Source organism: Melospiza melodia, chromosome 2 (genome assembly GCF_035770615.1).
Source record: "Melospiza melodia melodia isolate bMelMel2 chromosome 2, bMelMel2.pri, whole genome shotgun sequence".
In the NCBI taxonomy this organism is placed as follows: Eukaryota; Metazoa; Chordata; class Aves; order Passeriformes; family Passerellidae; genus Melospiza; species Melospiza melodia.
The window spans coordinates 83,527,149-83,547,821 of NC_086195.1; the positions used below are offsets into that span (position 1 = coordinate 83,527,149).

General features: G+C 44.2%; 1 protein-coding gene across 5 annotated transcripts in view; it reads right to left on the bottom strand.

Annotated features, from left to right (window-relative positions):
* SLC7A1 (solute carrier family 7 member 1) overlaps nt 1–20,673 on the bottom strand; it is a 40,588-nt gene that overhangs the window by 14,454 nt on the left and 5,461 nt on the right. For 2 of the 5 annotated variants that reach the window (XM_063149104.1, XM_063149105.1), the window contains 4 exons: nt 10,247–10,630; nt 5,345–5,503; nt 2,966–3,140; nt 997–1,121 (listed from right to left, as the gene is read on the bottom strand). In XM_063149104.1, coding sequence (XP_063005174.1) covers nt 997–1,121; nt 2,966–3,140; nt 5,345–5,503; nt 10,247–10,616 — 829 coding nt within the window. In that variant the 5' untranslated portion in view covers nt 10,617–10,630. Of the gene's footprint in view, nt 1–996; nt 1,122–2,965; nt 3,141–5,344; nt 10,631–20,673 lie in introns of those variants that run through there. The other 3 variants (XM_063149107.1, XM_063149106.1, XM_063149108.1) reach the window with 3 other exon arrangements.

Genomic DNA, 20,673 nt, shown 5'->3' on the forward strand with positions numbered 1-20,673 from the left:
AAAAATGTGTGTAAAAAACCAAAATTCCCCAAAATTCAGGCAGCGCTCAATTACAGAACAGACTTGCACTTTCCTAGTCCTACAAAACTGCTCTGAAAGCAAGAACTCCTGAGGTACAGCATTTCAGCAGGATGAACTGATAAACACAGATCCATACCCCTACAAGTCAAAAGCAGATGAATGTTTCTCCCACAAGGAGAAGCTCCAGGGCTGGCTGGAGTAATGGAGCCAACACTTCTCCAGCTCCTTGCTTGGAAGAAGACACAGTAATGCTTTATCTCTCTGTGATGATTCCGTTCGCCCTCTGCTCCAACCGTTCTTGCCAAATGTGAAATTAAGGACAATCCTTTCTTCAGGAAATTAAGATTCATCTTAACCCCAAGAAATACAACCATGCTGATGGCTTCTCTCTCAAAATGAGGCCTTTTAACCTTTACATGTAAAATCTCCTGATTCTAAAGCACAGCTCTAGGGTACAGTTTACTCCCCAGAGGCTTCCTCTTTCTCTGGATCTTTAAAATTCTCCAAGCTATCAGAGCTTCTGCAGCTGAAGGCACTGAAGAACACTGTTCCAGAATAACCTGTTAATTAAAGTACCCTCTAGAGTTAGAGGCTCAAACTCATACCAGACATGTGAAGCTGGGCCTTCCCTGTTTGCCTAGCTGGAAAACCTGAACATCTGACCTGGTTGTGTCATCACTGACCATCCACTAGCTTGGGCCCTGCAGGCAAAGAAGGGAGGAAGCTTGTGGTTATACAGTTTATCCATGTGCTACAGCAGCTAGAAGTCAGCACTAAGGCACTCAGGGACTTGAACAAATTTAGCACTTTCACTATTAGGAGCAGCTGAGCCAAAAGCCTATTTTGAGCTGAGGTTCAGAGGGACAACAAACGTGGTGTCCTGAATTCCCTATTATCTGTGCTCTCCAATGTTACTGAAAGTTGATCTACCGGCAGCCAGGTTCATAACCACAACGAAGACATCTTCCCTCTTACCTGTAGTAGCAATACAGTCAAATCCCACAAAAGCATAAAAACACGTGGCTGCCCCTGAGAGGACTCCTTTCCATCCATAGGGCATAAACCCTCCAACACCGTAGAGCTTTTCTTCCTGTGTTTGACTGAAAGGCATGGCACTGGGTTAGAAGTGATCCTGCCTAGCTGGGAGTCACAAAGCTATTCACACAGCTCATAACAAAATCCAAAGCCAAAGTTTGAAGAAGCAGGCTCTCCCTTTCATATGCTAGCATACCAGGCAAAACGCTAAGCCCTACCCACTGCTGAGCTTTGGACTGGCCTGCAATAGCCTGGGGAAGGCATGGAATAAAAATGGTTCATGATTTGCTCCCACCACCTGTTCCGTGGGGTGGATAAAAACGTCTTGGCTAAGACAAGGAGAAAACAGCATGAACATTAAAAATAATTTCCTAACATTACTGCATGTGTGCACATACATATAATTCATTTGAACAGAAGCTTTTGGAAAAACTAAAGACTGAGAAACATGTGAACCATCCACTTTTTACTTTAGATGGACTCAGATAAAAGGTAGGTGAGTAGACATAAGAAAGGAATGCAGGGTGCCATGATTGTTTAAAATCCACCCCATCTTCTCAAATTCCATGTGCCAAGCTCATACCCAAACCACTCTTGTAACCATGAGAGAGAAATGGAGCCTGGATCCCTGACACACCAACTGCTTTGCTGGGCCTTAACCAAAGTTCATTTAAGTCAACAGACAAACACAGGCTGATCCCAGTGCACTCTGGATTGCAACCCCATATCCATGTTGATTGCAACCCCATGCCTTGTGTTGAGTGATATAACAAGCACGCCCTTCAGCTCAAGTGACTTAGGTAACATTTTCAGTGAAAAGTCATTGTAAAGATGAATTAAGGCAGGTAAACTAAACTAAATCCCAAATCTGCAAGTCTTCTCACATATACGTATCTGAACTCTCTCATAGAAGCTCTGCTGAGACTTAGATGAAATCTGGCCAACAGAAATAGTACAACTCAAATGTGGATCACTCTGGAAATAATGATAAAATAAACCCCAGTCAGGTTTTACAAAAATAGTAAGTCATACAGGTCAAAGACCTGCACTCATACTTTGAAACTCTTGCAGTAATTGCTCCTTGCATGGGAATAGCAGGAGGAAAGGAGAAGGGACCGGTCCTATAGAAGCAATTTTTTTGCAGAGGTTGAATTTTGAAAAGAGGCTCAAGAAGTGGCTTTTACACAAGATAAATTTGACCCACACAACTCTTATGAATCTCACCAGATTTTGTCCAACTGTGCTTCCTTGCAGACCATCATAAAAGTGGAGATATATAAAGGCCCTTATCCTGTGTGATACAGTCTCAAACAAAAATTAATCACTTTGTCTTACTGGTAGGCCTCATAAGCTCATTAATTTTGATCTTGTGTAGGATGACAGAATTTTGGCCAAGCAAAATGTCATTAAAAACAGATTTATGACATGCTTGCAGCAATGCATTAAAGTAACCTGCAACTTGCCTTCATTTTATTGAGGCATTTGCAACAAGTTCTCTATAAGGTATAACAATGCCAAAGGATGTTGCCCAAGTATTCAAACAAAGTACACAGTTATACTTGGACATGGCTTCACACAGGCACCAGAGCCAGCCTGGTGTACACTTGAGTAGAACACTGTCTAAAGAGTTCTTTTCTCTCAACTTTGGGTGCTATATTGGTTATAAGGCTAGAAATGGTCAGTCCTGCTGCAGGGCCCACGACGACACAGCTGCTCCAAGCACTTTCAGCCCATCAGCACAGCTTGCTTTCAGCAAACACCCACCAAAGACAGCTTTGGCTCCAAGGTCTGTGGCAAAGGAGGCAGCCATCCCATTCACTGCTTTTCTATCTCAGTCCACAACCCCCCATTTAAACTTGCTTTTGAAAATGCACCAGCTTCTGAGATGAGAAGAAAACATCCAACCTACTTGTCTTTGAAAAGGCTATGGCTTCTGTTGTAAATGTCCTGTTCAGTCAGGTTCCAGTTTTTAACAGATCCTTTCACAAAGCCGGAGATCACGACAAATCCAAGGACAAGGACGTTGATGCAGGTGAACACTTTGTTCACCAGGGCAGATTCTTTCACACCAAAAGCTAAAAGCCCTGGGGAAAAAATGGCATAGGTCAGGTATTTCACCATCAGCAGCAGGTGCTGGGGACTCACAGGCATAGCTCAACTGCGTTCACACTGTGCTCTGCCCAAATTATCCCATCTCATTTCTTCACAAAGCCAAGCAGCTCAGGATTCACTCAGCCAGAAGTAGGATGGGGACTTCGGCTCAGACATTATTTCTGCAGAATGTGATACACTCTCCCATCCAGCATGCCCATGTGGACCATGTCCCTGGTAAAGTGCTTTGCTAACACACTTAAACTACTCCCACAGCCTCAAACTTCACACAGAGACCCAAAGAAAGCACAACAGGTGGTTTTCAATGAAGGAACATGGTCTTAGAGGTCTTGGCCAAATGCAAAAGTTATGAACAACACTCAACTTTCCTCAGAAACTGGGGGAAATATGAGCAGGGACCAAATCCAGGAGGATTCTGCTTACAATAGCTACTTCTAGAGCTGAAGACAAAGAAGGTGGCATCTTAGGAATCCTACTCCTACTTAATCAGCAAGAGCTTTGCCAGTGAGTTCAGTGAGAGGAGGATTTCAGCTTGGTCTTAAGATGATCTATCTGAAGAAGAGCATGGCTACAGGCCTTGGGAAGCAAAATCTCACTGAAGCATAGCTTGGCTTCTCAGGTCCAGAAGCTCTCTTAACTTCCTCTTCAGGTGTCTGATTTTTAAAAACTGAAACTTTTAACTCAAATCTAAGGCTGAAGGAGAAGTAAAAAAATTTCACACAGGCCTAAGGGAGAAGAGAAGCACAACACAGTGTTCTTCTACTGCTACTCCAAGGGACTTCAATGAGAGAAGAGCATCCTGTGTACTCACTTTTCCTTCTTTTAAAGTAAGAAATAAGCTGAGACAGCCATATCAGAAGAGTCTTTGATAGAACTACATACCAGCACGCAAAAACTTGTAAGGTACTTTTTAGAAATCTGAAGCTCAAGACAGTGCAAGCAGATATAAACTTGTGATGATGGTATTTGAGACTAAAGCTGCTCTTTCAGCAGCTTTTTTTTAGAAAAGAATGGTTTGCCTTTTTTATTAAAATCCATGGAATTTACTTCATGCAGGAGCATAAAGCCACCTTAGTACAAAGTAACCTTTGTAATTTTACACCTCAGCAGTGCTAAAGTAAGGAGTTCTAAATTTTGTAAATTGTATCTGAAATGAAAGATCAGATTCTGATTTGAAATGAGAGCAATTCATATTACATACAAATGAACAAAGGGGAAAATCTCTCTCATTCAGATGTAATCCTGAAAACAGAGGGCTGCTATTGGCTTCAGCAGCCATCAATGCAGTCCTAGATCCAAATGCAAATCCAAATGCCAAAGCATCCCTTGCTTATGAGACCTGTCCCTGTGAGCACAGCTAAACTGAGAAGGCCATTCCAATCAGAGTGGGAGATGTCAGGATAACCTTGCTAGTGGGACACTGCAGCTTCTGCCTGCTGGAAACTACAGAGGAGTATAGAAGCATAATTTTTTAAATTTGCCTAAACTTGGTAATGCTTTGCAGGACCCTGCTGGAGTAGAAGTAAAATTCAGAAGAATTTTGATCTTGCAAGTTGTCAAAACTTTTCCAATTTATGAACAAAGGCTTGGCACACTTTTAGAAAAAAAAAAAGAAATGCGGACTGTGTGTGACACATTTAATTCTCTGGAGTCTTGTACTCACTTCTGCAAACTGAAGCCTGTACATATTTAAAAACACCCAAAACTAAAACAGTAGTACATAAAACTATAACCAAGTCCTCTTTCTTTTTTTCCCCTCACTTTTCTGGCTGAAAGCATAAAAAATTGGCAGATTATCAAAGGGGGAATAAGGCTGATAGACTAACTGCATGAAATTCTTGTGTAATAGGATTTGTGGAGGGAAGGATTAAACTCCTATACCTGATTGAGGATAACAAGTCATCTTTTCTTTTCCTCCTTATAAAAAATTTGATTGAAAGCTTTAAAAGTGGCTCAAAAATATCAAGAATGCTCCCCTCTAATTCAAAACCTTGTAAGCAGGCTATGCCCTGTGCTAACTCCTCAGCAGCTATATAGGTCAATCCAACACTTGTAGCAAAGAAAGTCTTTAATATGTTGTTCAAAATAAATCAGGACTTCATGCTCATTCCAAAAGCAAACAATGAGATTACAGAAGAAGGAGGTGCAAGACCCACAAACCCATCCAGTGCCTCACCTGTTAGGATGATGATTATTACCACAGCAAAGATGTCTGGGTACTTTGCTAGCACTCCAGGAGCATCCATCGTCATGTATTTTTTACAAAACGTTTCAATGTGCTGCCCTATGATTTCATCAAACGTCGCGCTCCAGGCTCTGGCCACACTCGAGGTTCCTGCCAGAGGATAGAAAGGACAAAGATCACCTTTGTGGCTGGCACATGTTCCAAACCAGGGGGAAGCCTTGTAAGGCTTTTCAATACAGAGGGCCTCAAAGCAACCTTGCATGTGCTCCCAGGTGCTGGGGTGCTGGGAGCAGCCTTTCATATCCATACCCAGCCCACAGCCTGTGTTCATGCTTGGCATCTGCTCTGAGAGTAACACACACAGGCGGTGGGCCTCAGACTCACCCTGAGCTGACAAGATGAGAAAAATCTTTTTAGTCCGGCTTCTTTGCAAACCTCAGCTTTGCCTGTGATGCTGCCCTGATTGACCTTTTCCTCACACCCCCAAGGGCCCTTCCCCCAAACCTGGTCATTTCTGTTACCAGAGAGGACCAAAGGTAATGCTGGCAAAAGCCCCTGGCAGCCTCAGTTAGGGGGCTGCAGCCCAGGCAGAGGGCCCATACAGAACCCAGCTGCCCTCCAGCAGTGCAGCGCTGGAGCACCAGAGCCTGGACCACACCAGTGGCCAGCTCTGCACTCTGGAAACACCCAGGTCAGCTCTGACCTCCAGTGCCACAGCATCCAAGCAGGAAAAAGACTCAGATACAAATTACATGTTATCTGAGCATAAGTCAGCTTATTGCAGAGTGCTGGGGATGACCACAGCAAGTGGAACAGCTCCTGCCTGCAGCAAGTGCTCAGGCTTTGCCCTCTGGGGCCACTTTTTGTTTCTGTTTGAGTGCATCCAACTATGTGCAGCTTGCTGGGGTGAGAACTGAACCTGGGGCCTCAGGACAAGCAAGCTGGGGACAGTGTCTGGGCCATAAATGTAATTTTAGAGAACTGAAATAGTAACAACAAAGAGCTACCACCAGACAGCGGCAGCATTTTGTGAAATAAGTAGGCTTGTATAAAAGCCAATTTTTCCCTCTCCTGTGTTAATGTGGCTACACTCCCAAGGTCTCATACAGTACATACACTGTATATAATAGCACCTAAATGCATATCATAATTATTTCTGTACATAATTACCTAGTTAAAAAAAGACCTTGGCTTGCTTTTGGCTTGCAGAGCAGCTCCTCAGAGGATGCCATCAGGGGCCCCTTTCCACCCAGAACAGTCTGTCCTGCCACACTCACCTGTGAGTGGGTGTTCAGGTCCCAACTCCGGCACCTGCAATCCTGTCAAACAATGTCTGTGCTCACCCACAGCCAAATCCTCTGCAGCAGTGGTGGGCAGCACCTGCAGCACAGCTGGGAACACTCACCTGCCCAATCCAGCTTTGCAACAGCATAAAAATTAAGCTGCAGAACAGACCTGTTGGGAGACTCTTCTGTTCACCAAGACAGAAAAGTGCACAGTGTGAACACACCTTTAAAGAGTTTGGACATCACTGCCATCAATTTAATCCTGAGAAATTGCAAAAGTTATTGTACACCACATTACAATTTTTCAGGTTAGCTTTGGCACGATTTGAGGAAAAAGACTATTTTAGTGCTATTTTTTGTCCTAGCTGTAATATTTTATGTTCTAGGAAGGGAACACCCAGCTCCTGCATGTGTTATATTAGATGCCAGCTGCTTCGATGCCAGTTCCACATAACTATCAGCCATTTATCTGGAACTCTCTGTAACCAACAGGCTCAAGGCAGCCGAGGGAATCTGACATTCTTTCAACAACACAGACACCTGGATAATATCTTGCTGTTATTAGAGAGCACAGTGTAAAGACATTCAGCTTGTACCTAGGAGGATTTACCCAGTTCTGGGTCAGCATAGCCTCACCAGAGCAGATCTGGCTCCTGCCTACAGCACACAGCTCCCAGGAGAACTGCAGAGTTCAGGTGCTGGGCTCACTGCAGGAACAAGCACAGGCAAGGAGGTCACCGAGTGCCAGGAAACCCCAGCAGCACCTACTGAACAGAGATGCTGTTACTCATCATACTACCAGCTCCCGCCAGTTTCTAGTTCCTGAAACGCATCCCACAATCTGGCACAGTTCCCCAAACCCACATCATCCCAGAAGAAAATTCACATCAGATTCTGGTCCTGGACACTTTTCTCCTTCTCTCTAGACCATAACTGATAAGTTGCACGCCCATTTATTTCTCATCACCCACCTCCAAGACTCCACACAAGCCTTCCCCCAAGTCAAGTCACTTCAATTAATTAAAAGTTACTGGCCACTCATCCTTGGGACTCCAGGATTTCTTTTACCACCCTCACAATACTTCCTGAGCCGATGTCTGAGACCCTCAGCATGAAAACACCAAGCTGGCCGAGCTCTTTAGAGATGCACATTTTTGATGCACTGCTTGGCATTTTTTCTGCAAGATTAAGAAAAAAACCAGCTTTCTGTCCCTTTCAAGCCCTGGCTCTGAAGTGCAGCGTCTGCCTGTCAGAGACTGATGTCCCGAGATATTTAGGGATGCCTGTGTGTGTGAGTGAGCAGGTCAAGCTTTGCCCCGGTGAGGCAGTGCCCTGTCCCCACACCCCCCAGCCTCTATTCCAGCACTGCACTGGCACACCAGGGGCAGGGCTCCACTCTGCCTAACCCAGCTCCTGAGAGGCCAAATGACCTGAAGTCCCACCTGGGTGAAGGGCCCACAGAGGCCCAGGGGTTTTTATGGCTGAGCATGAGTGCAGCACATCTTGACCCTACCTTCCTCTTGGAGCTTGTATCTGAACACTGCTGGAACCCAGGCATTGGTAGCTCTGTGTGCTTTTCCATATCTTCTCTGTCTTTCACTCCTTCTTCTAATTCCCTCTTGGAAGATTTTGAGCAACTAACAGGTGTAAAGTTTGTCAAGTTGGATGGGCTAAATTAATGCTGTGAGAAGTGTTCTTGATCAGATGTTGTAGTAAGTGTTTAGCCAAAGTCTCCTAATTTTTCAGAAGTTTGCCAGTAAACTTTTGTGTTGTTTTGACCTCTTGCGATTATCTGGTCAGTATTTCTCCCGTGTGTCTAACTCAGAGTACAGGAACCATTATAAACACTTTCAAAAGTCTCATTGAGAGAGCTGCTTGGGGCCTAACAGTGGCAGCCAACATATCTTTCTCCTCCATGCCCCAGAAGCTGCTGGGAGTTGTCCTTGCTCTCAAGAGGGGCAATTAACTCTGAGAGAAAAGCTAAAGCTGGGCAAGATAAAGGGACCTCCTACACCTCATATCCTCCCCCAGTGTTTTTCCACCTTAGCCACCCTTTCTCACAAATTATGAGAAAGACAGTTTGCAAATACACATTCTTGACACAGGACTGAAATAAAAGTAAGGAAGTTGTATTTGAACACATTCATGGATTGTATCTACTTATTTTTAATTGAATTTCCTGCCCTGTGACAATACACTGAGCAGTCAACTCTGAAACAAGAACTGCGACAGTTGTTCAAAATCCACTATGAGAGGGGGAAAAAAAATCTCGGAAATACCACTCTGAGCCCAGATCCTCGGAGTAGAACATTCAGTAGGCAAAACTTTTCATTGTGCATTTGCAGAATCAGCCGTGGTTGCTGCCCCAAAACCTATGTCACTCATTTTGGTCGTCCAGTATCATGGTAGGAATGGCCCCAAAACCAACTAGATGAAGGGCATGAAGGAGACGATTTATCATTACCTTTCTGGAACAGAAGAAAAATTACCAAGAAGTCTGTTCAATTTTTCTACATGTAGCCTAAGCAGAGTCCATTGTAGAAGTGTGGAAGAAATTAAACACTTACTTTTTTAAAAATTATTTTTATCTACTCCTTGCAGTGAATGTAATTCACAAAATAGCTACAGGACTCAGATTTCTTAAGGAGAGGAGTTTAATTGACTCTGGCTTTTCATCTTCTCTCTTTTTTTTAAAAAAAGAAGGAGAAGAGGAGAAAAATATTTCAGGTAACACATAGAAGAAAGCCAGCATGATCTCAGACAGGCAGCTGCTACGTCACTATGTTGTTCTTGATATGATCTTACCCTCCAAGCACCATGGAAACTAAATTCCGAGGTAATGCTTACAAATCCCATAAAATGCATTTAATAAAACCAACTCCCTTCAGTAATTTAGCAAACAGTTGGTTTTCAGTTTAACTAGCAAGCTTTCAGTCTCAACTGGCGAGTCTGTTGCAGCCTTAGAGGCGTGATAACAAGCAGCCTGCCCAGAATGTGTTTGAAAAGACACAAATCCTTAATTAGCAAAGTGTGGCTTAGTTTTAATGCATCAGCTGAGTTGCACAGCGCATGCTCTGAGCTTGAGCCAGGGCCTCTCCTAGTGGGAGTCAAGGGCTTAGGAGGGATTTGCTTTGTATTTTCCAGAGACTCTGAACCTGCAGATCATCTCAAGATTAATTCTGCAGCACTTCACAAGACAAAACTCTTATCTCCAGATACTTTAAATAGATCCCAAAGGGACCAGAATTAATCCTTGATCAAGTGTGAGTACAGACACTCTGTATAAAAGCATCTTTCTGTGAGCAGCTCCTTTCTCAGCAGAGAGGACATTCTTTAGTGCCCTAGCAAGTGTGCAGAAGCCAGGGGGTGCCAGAGGGACGAGGTGGAGATTCAAGGAATTCCCAGCAGCAATAAGCCCTCAGCCAGCAGCACAGCAGCCATCAAAAACGCATCCCACTGATGAGTCCTGAAATCCCGGTGAGCGCAAGAGTGAAGCATCTATTTTGTAACAGTAACACAGGCGTGACCAGAAACAAGGGTGACCCTACACACCAGGCTGCCACCTTGAACCGAAGCTAGGCTCTCGCAGCACACCCACCACACTTACCAATAACATAGGAGAGGATGAGGTTCCAGCCTGTGATGAAGGCCCACAGCTCACCCACAGTCACGTAGCTGTAGAGATAAGCTGATCCCGTCTTAGGAACTCGAGCACCGAATTCTCCATAGCAGAGTCCCGCCAGCACGGAAGCCAAGGCGGCAATCAAGAAGGAGATGACGATGGCAGGTCCTGCGTTCTCCCGTGCCACAGCCCCAGCCAGTACATAGACACCTGCACCCAAAGTGCTGCCTACACCCAGAGCCACCAAGTCAAACGTATTAAGGCATCGCGAGAGGCGACTGTCTTCTCGAGAGCAGTCCACATTTTTCCGACGAAGAAGCTGGTTTCCAAAATTGGTAATTTTCTGACAATCCATCTTCCTGTTTGGGCCTGCAAGAAAGATGCTGCTATCATTATCCAGACCAGAATACCATTCTACATCAGCATCACTGCACAGGTACAGTGCTACAGCCCTCGTACATTTCAGCAAATCAAACTTCCCATTTTCCACCTTTTTACAGGGTGAAATGTCTCCTTTGGCATTTTATCTAGACCTACCGTGGGGAATTAAAATAAAAAACACCAAAGTTCTGCCTCCAACTCTCAGTCATGCTGCAAACCCTGTGCAATCCCAGGAGAGAGGCAATACTCCAGTCCAGCTCCCACCCTGCTCCACAGTCACTCAGTGCCCACACACAAGTGGGCAAAACAAAAATGCAAATTTTGTCTCTCAGATTTCAGACAGGTTTTTCTGTTGTGGGCAGGAGAGTATTTTAAAAGTGAATGTTCCAGCTTCCCCATCTACCACACTCTGGTTCACATTTCAGAGAGCTTGTGGAGTGCACAAACCCTGTATTACTGGGATGAATCTAAACCTGAGGATGCTGCAGGGATGTACATAACACCCCTCAACCTGATAACCTGAGGGAACAGCTACTCCAGGACAACCTCCTCTGTAAGATGCGTTGTGCAGACTAACAGATTTTCTCTGCTTTGCTCTACAAATCTCCAAGCTGTGTGCCCACAGCCTACAGGGATGAACCTCATCTTCCATCTCAGACTGCATCCTCCAACTCCAACAGCCCCACCCTGATACCCACACTGCACCATTTAGCTGGCTTCAACAACAGGGCTTTGAAAATGTTTCCTCATTAATTATGGAAAAGGAAAAAGGTTCTTTTATTTCAATGCAATGCTAGATTGAAACACAAATTTTCCAGCAGTACACACTGCACACAGACATCAATACTATGCTGAGAATAACATGCAGGAAAAAATACTTCTAAATGCAATTTACAGTACAGTTCAGTGAGATTGGTAGTTCATCAGCTCCAGCTAAAACCTAGTGTAAAAGGTGGGAAAATACATGCTAAGAAACTTAATTAACTGAGGCAACTATTAAATCCATGCTTCAATTCTGTCACCACAGCATCAACTACAAAACCAAAAATCCTCTTCGCTTTTCCAAGACACCCGTCATAAATCCTGGCTTAAATCCCTTTCTCTTGGCTACACACTAACTCCCCTACTATGAGAAAGTAATTACAACTGCAGGAACAGGGCTGGGGATTTATAAGGCCCACTGTGTCAGGAATTGTACCCCACCAACAGCTCTCAAATATGCTCCCGATAGACATGGATTTAGACAAATAAAGAAAAGCGGGTTTTAGGCCCATCTTACAAAAATCTTGTTTCATTAACCATGGGAGTTCCCAACACATACAGAGAGGGAAAAATATCTTCTCCCTTCAGCAGGAAGACACATCTAAGCCTTTACCTAAATGCATTCATGTCAGATTCTTCACTCAATCTCCTTTTCACCTGAGCCTTACCCAAATCCATGTCAGCCAGGATTGCTTTTGGCTGGACAACTGCCCACCCCCATAAAACTGGGACAGGGCAGTCACAAACTTTGAACTGGTTAAATAGACGAGAAGACTGTGGTACTGGAGTGTCTCCTATGAATTCTGCTGCTTTCTAGGATGCCAACAACACGGTAGACCTTTTACTTCCTACACAGCCATCTACCCTAACAAATCCTGCAAAACAAACATAACATAGTGGTTTTAATTCTGCACTGAAAATGAAGGAGTAACTGGTCCCCAATTCCCTGCCTTGTCACAGACATACACATCATGAGAAATCATTTCCTTGGCAAAAAACAGGGCTGGGGAGGGGAAACGTCCCCAGGAGAGGAACAGACCTTTGGTGCAGAGATGGAGGACCAGAGAACTTGGCAAGGTCCTAGGGGGCAGGGGGACATACAATTTATTCACTAAGAAAATAACCTAGTGAATTATTTCAAGTTTATGTATCACTCCAGAGCGTCCCAGAAGAAGCATATTTCAAAGCAATTTCATTTGGAAGCTCCCTTGGGCCTATCCACAGGTGTGCACAGCTGTACTATGGCCATCAAGAACAAAGCAGAACTGCTTTTTATGAATAATTTGCTTAGAAGAGGGGCTATTTAATTATGACAGACCTGGAAATTAAGACCAACATCCTGCAATTGGCTTAATGCCAGCAGACAGTGCTCTTCCAGGTGAACTCCAGATTAAGATATCAACTGCCTCTTTCACAAAAAACATGTCAAAGTCTGAGCATCTCTGCTGTGAACAGAATACTTCCTATAGCCTGCAGGTAACAAACAGGGAGCCTGCAATGCAGCCATCTTCTGTGGCCCTCACACAGAGCACTGTCATTCATCTCACAGGCACCACTGATCACCACCCAAGCATCTCTTACATGTTTTCTTTGCTTTTGAAACAGCAGGTACCAAATCAACCTTTTCCTTTCAGTTATATTCACTGTCACTTAACACAGAGACTTCAGTGAAGACAAGTGGGATTTTTTCAGGAGAACAATCTTTTGGTTTTGCAGGATGCAGTACAGAGTCATTACACCTCGGCCCAAAACCTTCTGTGTATCATTTGTTATCTTTGCAAGTGTATCAAAGGGTGATTTTGGCAGAGATTATGATTTTTCCCGTCCTTAGAAGTTGGATCCAGCTGTGATTTCGCCTTCTGAAACAGTCATCCTTGACTTTGAAGTGACCCTTTGTTCTGGGCTGGTTCCACTCCCAGCCTCACTTGAAAAGATAAGCCTTTTTTTTGAATGCACAGCCAGTATTCCTGTGGCATAATGCAGTCCTAATAACATAAAACAATATAAATTATACCAGAAATGTTTCCAGATGGTACCTAACCACCTTCAAGCTGAGGAAACTTGAATCTGAATGAATATAGATGAGTTTTGTTCTGCACATGCTCAGCTCTGGTTTCTCTGATGAGAAGCACTGAGCTGCAAGTCCCAGCCACTCAGACCCTGAGTAAGAAATGGTTTCAGCCCAAGACTTGGGGTATCTCCGCCCGAGGTCTTGAACCACTTTGGGTTCTGGCTGGAGCTGAAGTCTTTGGGACTGGTGGGAAGCAAGGACACACCCAGATAGCCTAGCAGGGTGGACCCCAGGCCAGGGGCCACATCCTTGGGTGAATCCTGTCCCACCAAAGTCAGTGGCAAAGCTCCCACCAACATCAATAGTCCAACTGCTACTGGTGTTTTATTTACAGTGCATTTTATGTTTATTACTTTTGTTCCCTGTCCAACTTTTTGTGTCTTGACTCTATTGTATTTTTAAATAAAATAAGATATTCTTCCTCCTTTTATCTAACAGTTAACATACCTATTATATCAGGTTGATAGATTTCCTTCCCCATTTCTCAAACCCATAAGAAAATAAGCAATCTGCCATGTGGTTGACAGCAAGAAGTAAACCATAATAAATATCTGTCCAGCTAAACATAAAACACCATGTGTAAAAATAAGCTGACAGGGCACCATTTTACATAAGCAAGTACTATCACTTCCTCAAGAGTTACAAGTTGTTTCAGCTTCTGAAACGCCACCCCTTACCTACTTCAACGCACTGCTGCTCCTGAGAATTTTCTTCTCCAATTTGCAGAAGAGCATAAAATTAAAGCTGATTAAGCAGAACAAGGAGTTTTCTACTAAGGAAAGAAGTAAACCTAAGCCTAATCTTGCTGCATGTCCAACGAAGTCCCCAGACATCTCCTTGAAGGATGAGTGAGCTGAAATCCTCATTCAACATTGTCCCACACATGGTTATATCCATTCTGAAACACAGGGAAATGTCTACTGCCATCAGTACCCTTCTCTCACAGCAGTCATGTCCCGTGGACAATCTGACATCTGTTGAAGACCAAAAGAATGCTGAGGAGAAATATCCCTCATACAACTGTATAATCACTGCTACAAGTCTGCAGAACAAAGAGCTTGCCCTGGTGCTGGTATATTTGACAATGTAGAATGGTTTTCACCCTGTATTTTTAGTGCAAACGTGGTCCCCAAACAAGCATGCAGTGATGATGCCAACCAGTTGATCAACACATAGGTAACAAACCCCTTTGGGAGCCCTTTCCAAAGGCTGGTTTTGCTGCTTCAATTCCCAAGGCAGCATCATTCACACAGAAGTCCTACAGAGGAAAAGAGGTGGAAAACCTCAACTCCTACTACTGCTGTTAGTCATTTGTGGGGTGTCAGATTTGACTGTAGACTCCTAAAAGCAAAAGATCATAAAGTAAGGGACCAAACTACATCTCCTGAATGTTTTCTGAAGCATCATTCAGAAAACCAAATCACCAAGGCACATCAGTCCTGGGCGTGATCCATTCCAGTTTTAAGCAAGAATTGTGTCAGATACATCCTTCCAAAATGTCCTGCCTTGGAAAACTCCAATGTTTTATGTTACTCTGCAACAAGCAACAGAGCAGAGGTAAGATGACTACAGAGGATGCTGAGCCTTCCCAACAGATATTTGAGCACCTGTCTCTAGACTTTTAGAAACAGAAGCAAAGGATGTGGCATCAAACCCTAATTTGCATCTGGCTGTGTCCCTGAAGCGGCTGCAAGTGCCCCCATCAGCTGTGCTGGAGAGGGCAGGCAGTTTAGGGAAGACACACTTGAGACAAATGCTGAGACCAATTCAGAGACTTCAGCTGTAGTCATTTGCAGATGCAGCCACCAGCAAAAAGGCCAGTGAAAGCAAAGGCATGACCAAGCATTATGCAAAGCTGGAAGTTATCTCACTATAGCAGCAGCAATGGCTGAGAGTCCAAGCTAAAACCCCCAAAGTAGCTGCAATCCTTTGCATTTGTTTCATCGTGTGTGAGGAGATGTTGTCTTGCTGAAGTATTTTAACTAGAAAAGGAAGGTATTGTCTATGAGCTGGTAAAAATTTGTTCTTTTCTTGATTATCATTATTTTTTAAAATATGTGTGCAAATGTATGCATGTATCTCAATATACATTAATCTAGATTACATTTGAGTGTATATACTTATATACATACATGGACATTAATGTTAAATTCTTTGCCAATTTTGTCATTAAAAATCAAGATCAGCCACCAGCAAGGCATTTGTCACTCAGAGGAAAGGAGCCAGGCAGTTAAATACAAACAACACATTAAACAAAGCTAGAGAGGCAGGCACAGGAGTGGGTGTGGAGTGTACACAAAACTCAATCTTTTTCACGTGCTTAAAGGCACACTGCCTGTCTGAAGGGGATCATATTACCCTTCTTTGCTGAGCAGATCCTTTAACACCACCAGGGAGGTGGTGCTGGGGGACCAGCCCGTTGTCACAGACAGCTGGGCATGCTGCAGCTTTCTGCTCTTCAATCTCCTGAGTATTAGGAACATTTTCAAAGCAGCACTGCCCACTCCTCTCCAGGTGTCTCATAGACCTGGAGGATTTCTTCCATTGGAAAAGGTGCAGTGAGGTGCTCTTTATAATCCCTATACCACCACTGACCAACAATCAATTACTGAAAGGTGACCACCAAGTCCCACTGGACATGAGGACAGTGCTCAGTTACCACTACAGGCGAACACCAGGGTGCTGCAGCTCACTCAACTGCTTTCCAAACTGTCATGGCTACTGGCTGTACCAAGGTCAGAAAATCCTCTTATCCCAGGACAACTTCCAAGATGGCAAAGACCATCCTTTTGCACAAATTCAGATAGGAATTCTCAACTTCCCCAAAATTTCAAAGCAGGCAAACTTTGGTTTTGTCTCAATACCTGCAGAAAAGTCAATCTGGGTTATTCGTGATGATACACAAAATCCATTTTGAAATGAGCGGGTTTTTTTTGACAGAAGGAGGGAGGTTTCTGCAGTGGAAGTCATGAGAAGAGTACTTCAAACACCCAGAATTCAAGCTTCAAAATCTCCAAAATAGAAGTTGTGACACCCTTTCTTCTGCACAAAGCTCCAGCTGTGATAATCATCAAACATGTCACACATTAAGCCATTCAACAGGGAAAAGTTTGGATAAACACTAATTCCCCAACTGCAGAAACACACACCATATCATGCTTAATTTGCAGTGGGGAATTTGATGCTCCAATCACTTTCCAACTGGGGGCACAATGGAAGGCTGGGACAGGGTACAATATCAGATCTCCACCACCCAAGTGTTGCAAAAACAGGTTAGAGAAATACATTTTAAACTCTAACGGCTATAGTGCACCCTGCCTCAAAACAGGGAAAACAGGAGCAGCCAGATAACATGTTTGTTTTTTGGCAGGGCTAAATCATGAAACCAGATCTTCCTCTCCCCAGCCTACTGCCTATCATCCATAGCTGTACCAGAATAACCACCTGGGGAATCACCTGAACACCACCACCACTGCAACAAACTCAGCACTGTGACTACAGCTGAGCCAATGGCAGGCCACCACAAACAGCAGCCAGGACAGAAGAGAGGGAGGTGACACTTTCCAGGATAGATGCCCATCTGAGAAGCACCATCCAGTGAAAGTGCCCTCAGCCCTTTTAGCCCACACCTCAAATTTCAGCTGGTAACATCCTGTCAGCTCAAAACAGCACCTGGATGTTTTGAGGAGAACAGCAGCACACTTGAGGACACCACAGCTCCTCAGAAATAAAAAAGTTAAGGAAATGTCTTCCTGCCTAGCCATTAAAGGGCATCACACCTCTCTAATTACATGAATCACTATTTTCTGAAGAAAAAGCATCTAATTGAAAAGTCTCCCATCAGCTGTAGTACAGTCTCCTCAAACAGTTTCTCAGCATGACTTCAAATTACACCTTGCAAGAAAATTGCTTGATTTAACTCCCTCAATTTGTCATAACACCAAAGGGGATCTCCACTGATAATTAAACTTCCCAAATGAAAGCCTGAGACAGACTGGCAGCAATTCTCTTAAAACAACCCATCGTCCATAATCTGCCAGGGACTCAGCCTTGGTATTGAACAGAAAAAAAATAATGTTCTGGGAAACAATATTAAATAAGTGAGCTTCTGTCACGTTAAACCCAGATAAAATGAAGACAGAACTTTGCTTAGCCAAAAGCCCTGGCCATGTCATTCAGCATAAACCAGTGCTTGGAAGAAGGTGGGAAATGTCCCGTAGGGGATAAGGAAGTAAGTTAGACAGCAACACAAGTTGGTTTGTTATTAAAACAATACTGGGGAAACAAACAAAACATTAAGAGCCCCAACCTTCATGCAGAACAAAAAGTATCCTGTACAGACATGGGACACATCCAATCAGACTGATAGAAGAAAGGAAAGAGAAGACTTCCCCAAACACCATTATTTTTACCAGGAACGAAGGGCAGAGCCAAGTTGGAACTTTCAGGTGCCGACAAGGGGCAGATCAAAGTGGGAATAAACACTTGGACTTTGCTACATCCCTGAGCAGCAGGGAACCGGCAGAGGCCAGCAGCTAGGTCATGGAGAGCAGTGGCAGCTCCAGCTGGAGGCAGGACCACGAGGCAGCTACAGACCCCTGCCAAGTGACCCATGAGCATCCTACCTGAGTGACAGGCTGGGCCATGGACCTGTGGCCACCCCTGTGCATCAGCGTGTCTGCAGATCAGATGCTTCTCAAACACTCCCAGCACTGCTGAACCAATTAAAAAACTGTCCCAATTTAAAAAATGCTGTCCCAATTAAAAACTTCCTCCATTACCATAAAAAGTACAGAATTGAAGCAAAAGATCCCTTTTCCTTGCTGGGAAAGCAGGAGTGTTGTTTCTGTGAACGAGATGGAAGAGTTTGAATAGCTTTTTCAGAGAAAACACTCTGTAACAAACTTCAGAGGAATGGCTCACATAAGGGAGTACTCAGCCTGAGCTGGACACACTCATTCAGGGAGGAAGGGGAACAGAAATTGTATGTGGTCAAGTCACGGGGCTCCTTGCCCTTGCTCCTTATGCCAAGGTGATTGTAGGCTTCTGAGAAAGGTTTTGCTATCCCTGGGTAACTGTGTATGTCAATTAAGCATTTAGAGTCAGGATGGATAGGGCTTTGAATAACCTCATGGCAGGTGGATTGTACTGCATGGAACTTCAAAGGTTCCTTCCAATCCAAACCATTCTAGGATTCTATGAAAATTCAAAACACACTACATCACTCCTTTAGGCTCCTGCAATCAAAACTAAGTCATTAGCAAAGTAATTAGAATACATTTTTGTTAATTTAGGAGTTTTGCCACTGGTTTGCAGGCATACAAGTGCTTGCCCCATGCAGAATTCCAAGTGAGACCTGCCAACTCTGCACCCTGGTGTGGCCGTTGAAGGGTGACTCAACACAGTGGAACAATTAAGAAAAACTTCCCTTTTTTAAAGAAACTGAAGATAATTTCTCATTGAGCACACCAGCTGAAATAAAAAATATATTATAGCCTTCTGAGAGCACTTGCATGACCACAAACCTAATACTAAAGCTTTTTGCAACTATAATTTACACCATACAAAAGAGACACTGACTGTGAAAGGAGTTAAAATGTTGTTTGCTTTTAGATTCAGTATTCCCACATTCCAGCCATAATTCAAGGGCTGGGGAGGGATCAGCTCCTTCCAAGCACCACGTGCTCATCACTGCAGGCACAGACAAGCACTTCACACCCCTTGCTTGGCAGGTGTGTGCAGCAGACACATGCTCTCCTGCAGCAGAGAGGCTGTTGCATGTCTGCAGCTCCCCAGGTGCCTCTTCCAGTAATTCCTACTGTCAAGTTCTTCAGAAAGGCGTTCCCCTAACAGGCAGTGCCCTGACGCACACTGGAATGAAAGCAAGGACTGAATTCTACCATGAGACCCAACTAGTTCTGCTCACTGACCAGACCCACCCCACTGACCAGGGTCACTCAGTGCAGAATGAGACAACAGTGCACGGCTTGGATGCACCAATGCCTCAGCTGCCTTGGAACAGCAGGAGAAGCTCCCACACGAGGAAGCCCTAAATGAGGCAGCCTGGGTAGCCCAACTGAAGGCAGAGGGGCATGCTGAGCACCAATGGTGTGGCCACACTCCCAGGGTAACTGGGATATGGCAATGTTCCATCTTGTTGGGCCAGTAAATGTCTCCCCTACCCTGCCAGCCCATGACATGTGCCTCACCAGGGACTGTCCTTTTAGGATGGGATTTGGTTGTGCAGGTCAGTCACAACACCTGGCTGCTAGGTCCACAGGACATGCCTACATCAGTGTAGCCTAGACACACACACACAGAAAAACAGGAGCCGAGGATGGTGCAAGGAGGTGGAGCAGAGGAGATCAAGTATGGGGCTATGTGGAAAAAAATTCAGTCTCAAAGGTGTTTTGCATACTATTCCACAAGCCATCACTGCCAAGACTTCACAGCCTAAACTGAGTGACTTACAACAAAATGCCTTGGAAAACTGCATCTGTTTTAGGCATTTAAGTCTAAATTAAGTACAGAATATGGCAAATCATACAAGCATCATGTTTGATCAATATGTCAGTGGGGTAACCAACCATTCCTGTTTTCACACAACCTAGTTTTGATATATTCTACTTAAATAAATCTCATCAGAAAAGTGCTAGAACACTGATGTGGAATAAATTTCACAGTGAGGTAGGTATAGAGGATTTTTTCCTTTGGGTAAATACTCTTTTCTTAGGCACCATTCAGTTCACCATTCAGCTTTCTCCTCTTCAGAACAAGAAAGCTGCTGTTTAAGTAGAGTTTTGCCTCCACCTAACTCAAACAATCATGGCTGCAAAGCTGCTGATATAGGGAAGGACTGGGGAAAAGAAGCATACAAACACAGCATATTTCATATTTATCTCAGAACTTCTACCAAAAGCACCACAAAAGACTTCCTGCTCCTTTTTTGGATCAAAGCAAGACTTGCTAAAGTTTGTGGGATTCTAAGGGGCTTTTCCCCTCAAAAAGCAAAGATGACACTGACCAGCCAAACTGTGGGCCAGACCACGACCACATATTTCACATCTCACTGCTGCCAATGTCACACAGAAGGATGCTGCACGCTGGCCAGCCCCAAGAGGGGTTTGGGCAGAAAGCTGCTGGATGTGACAGCTGAAGGAGCAGTGACAGCAGGTCATTGCAATACAGTGATACCAGG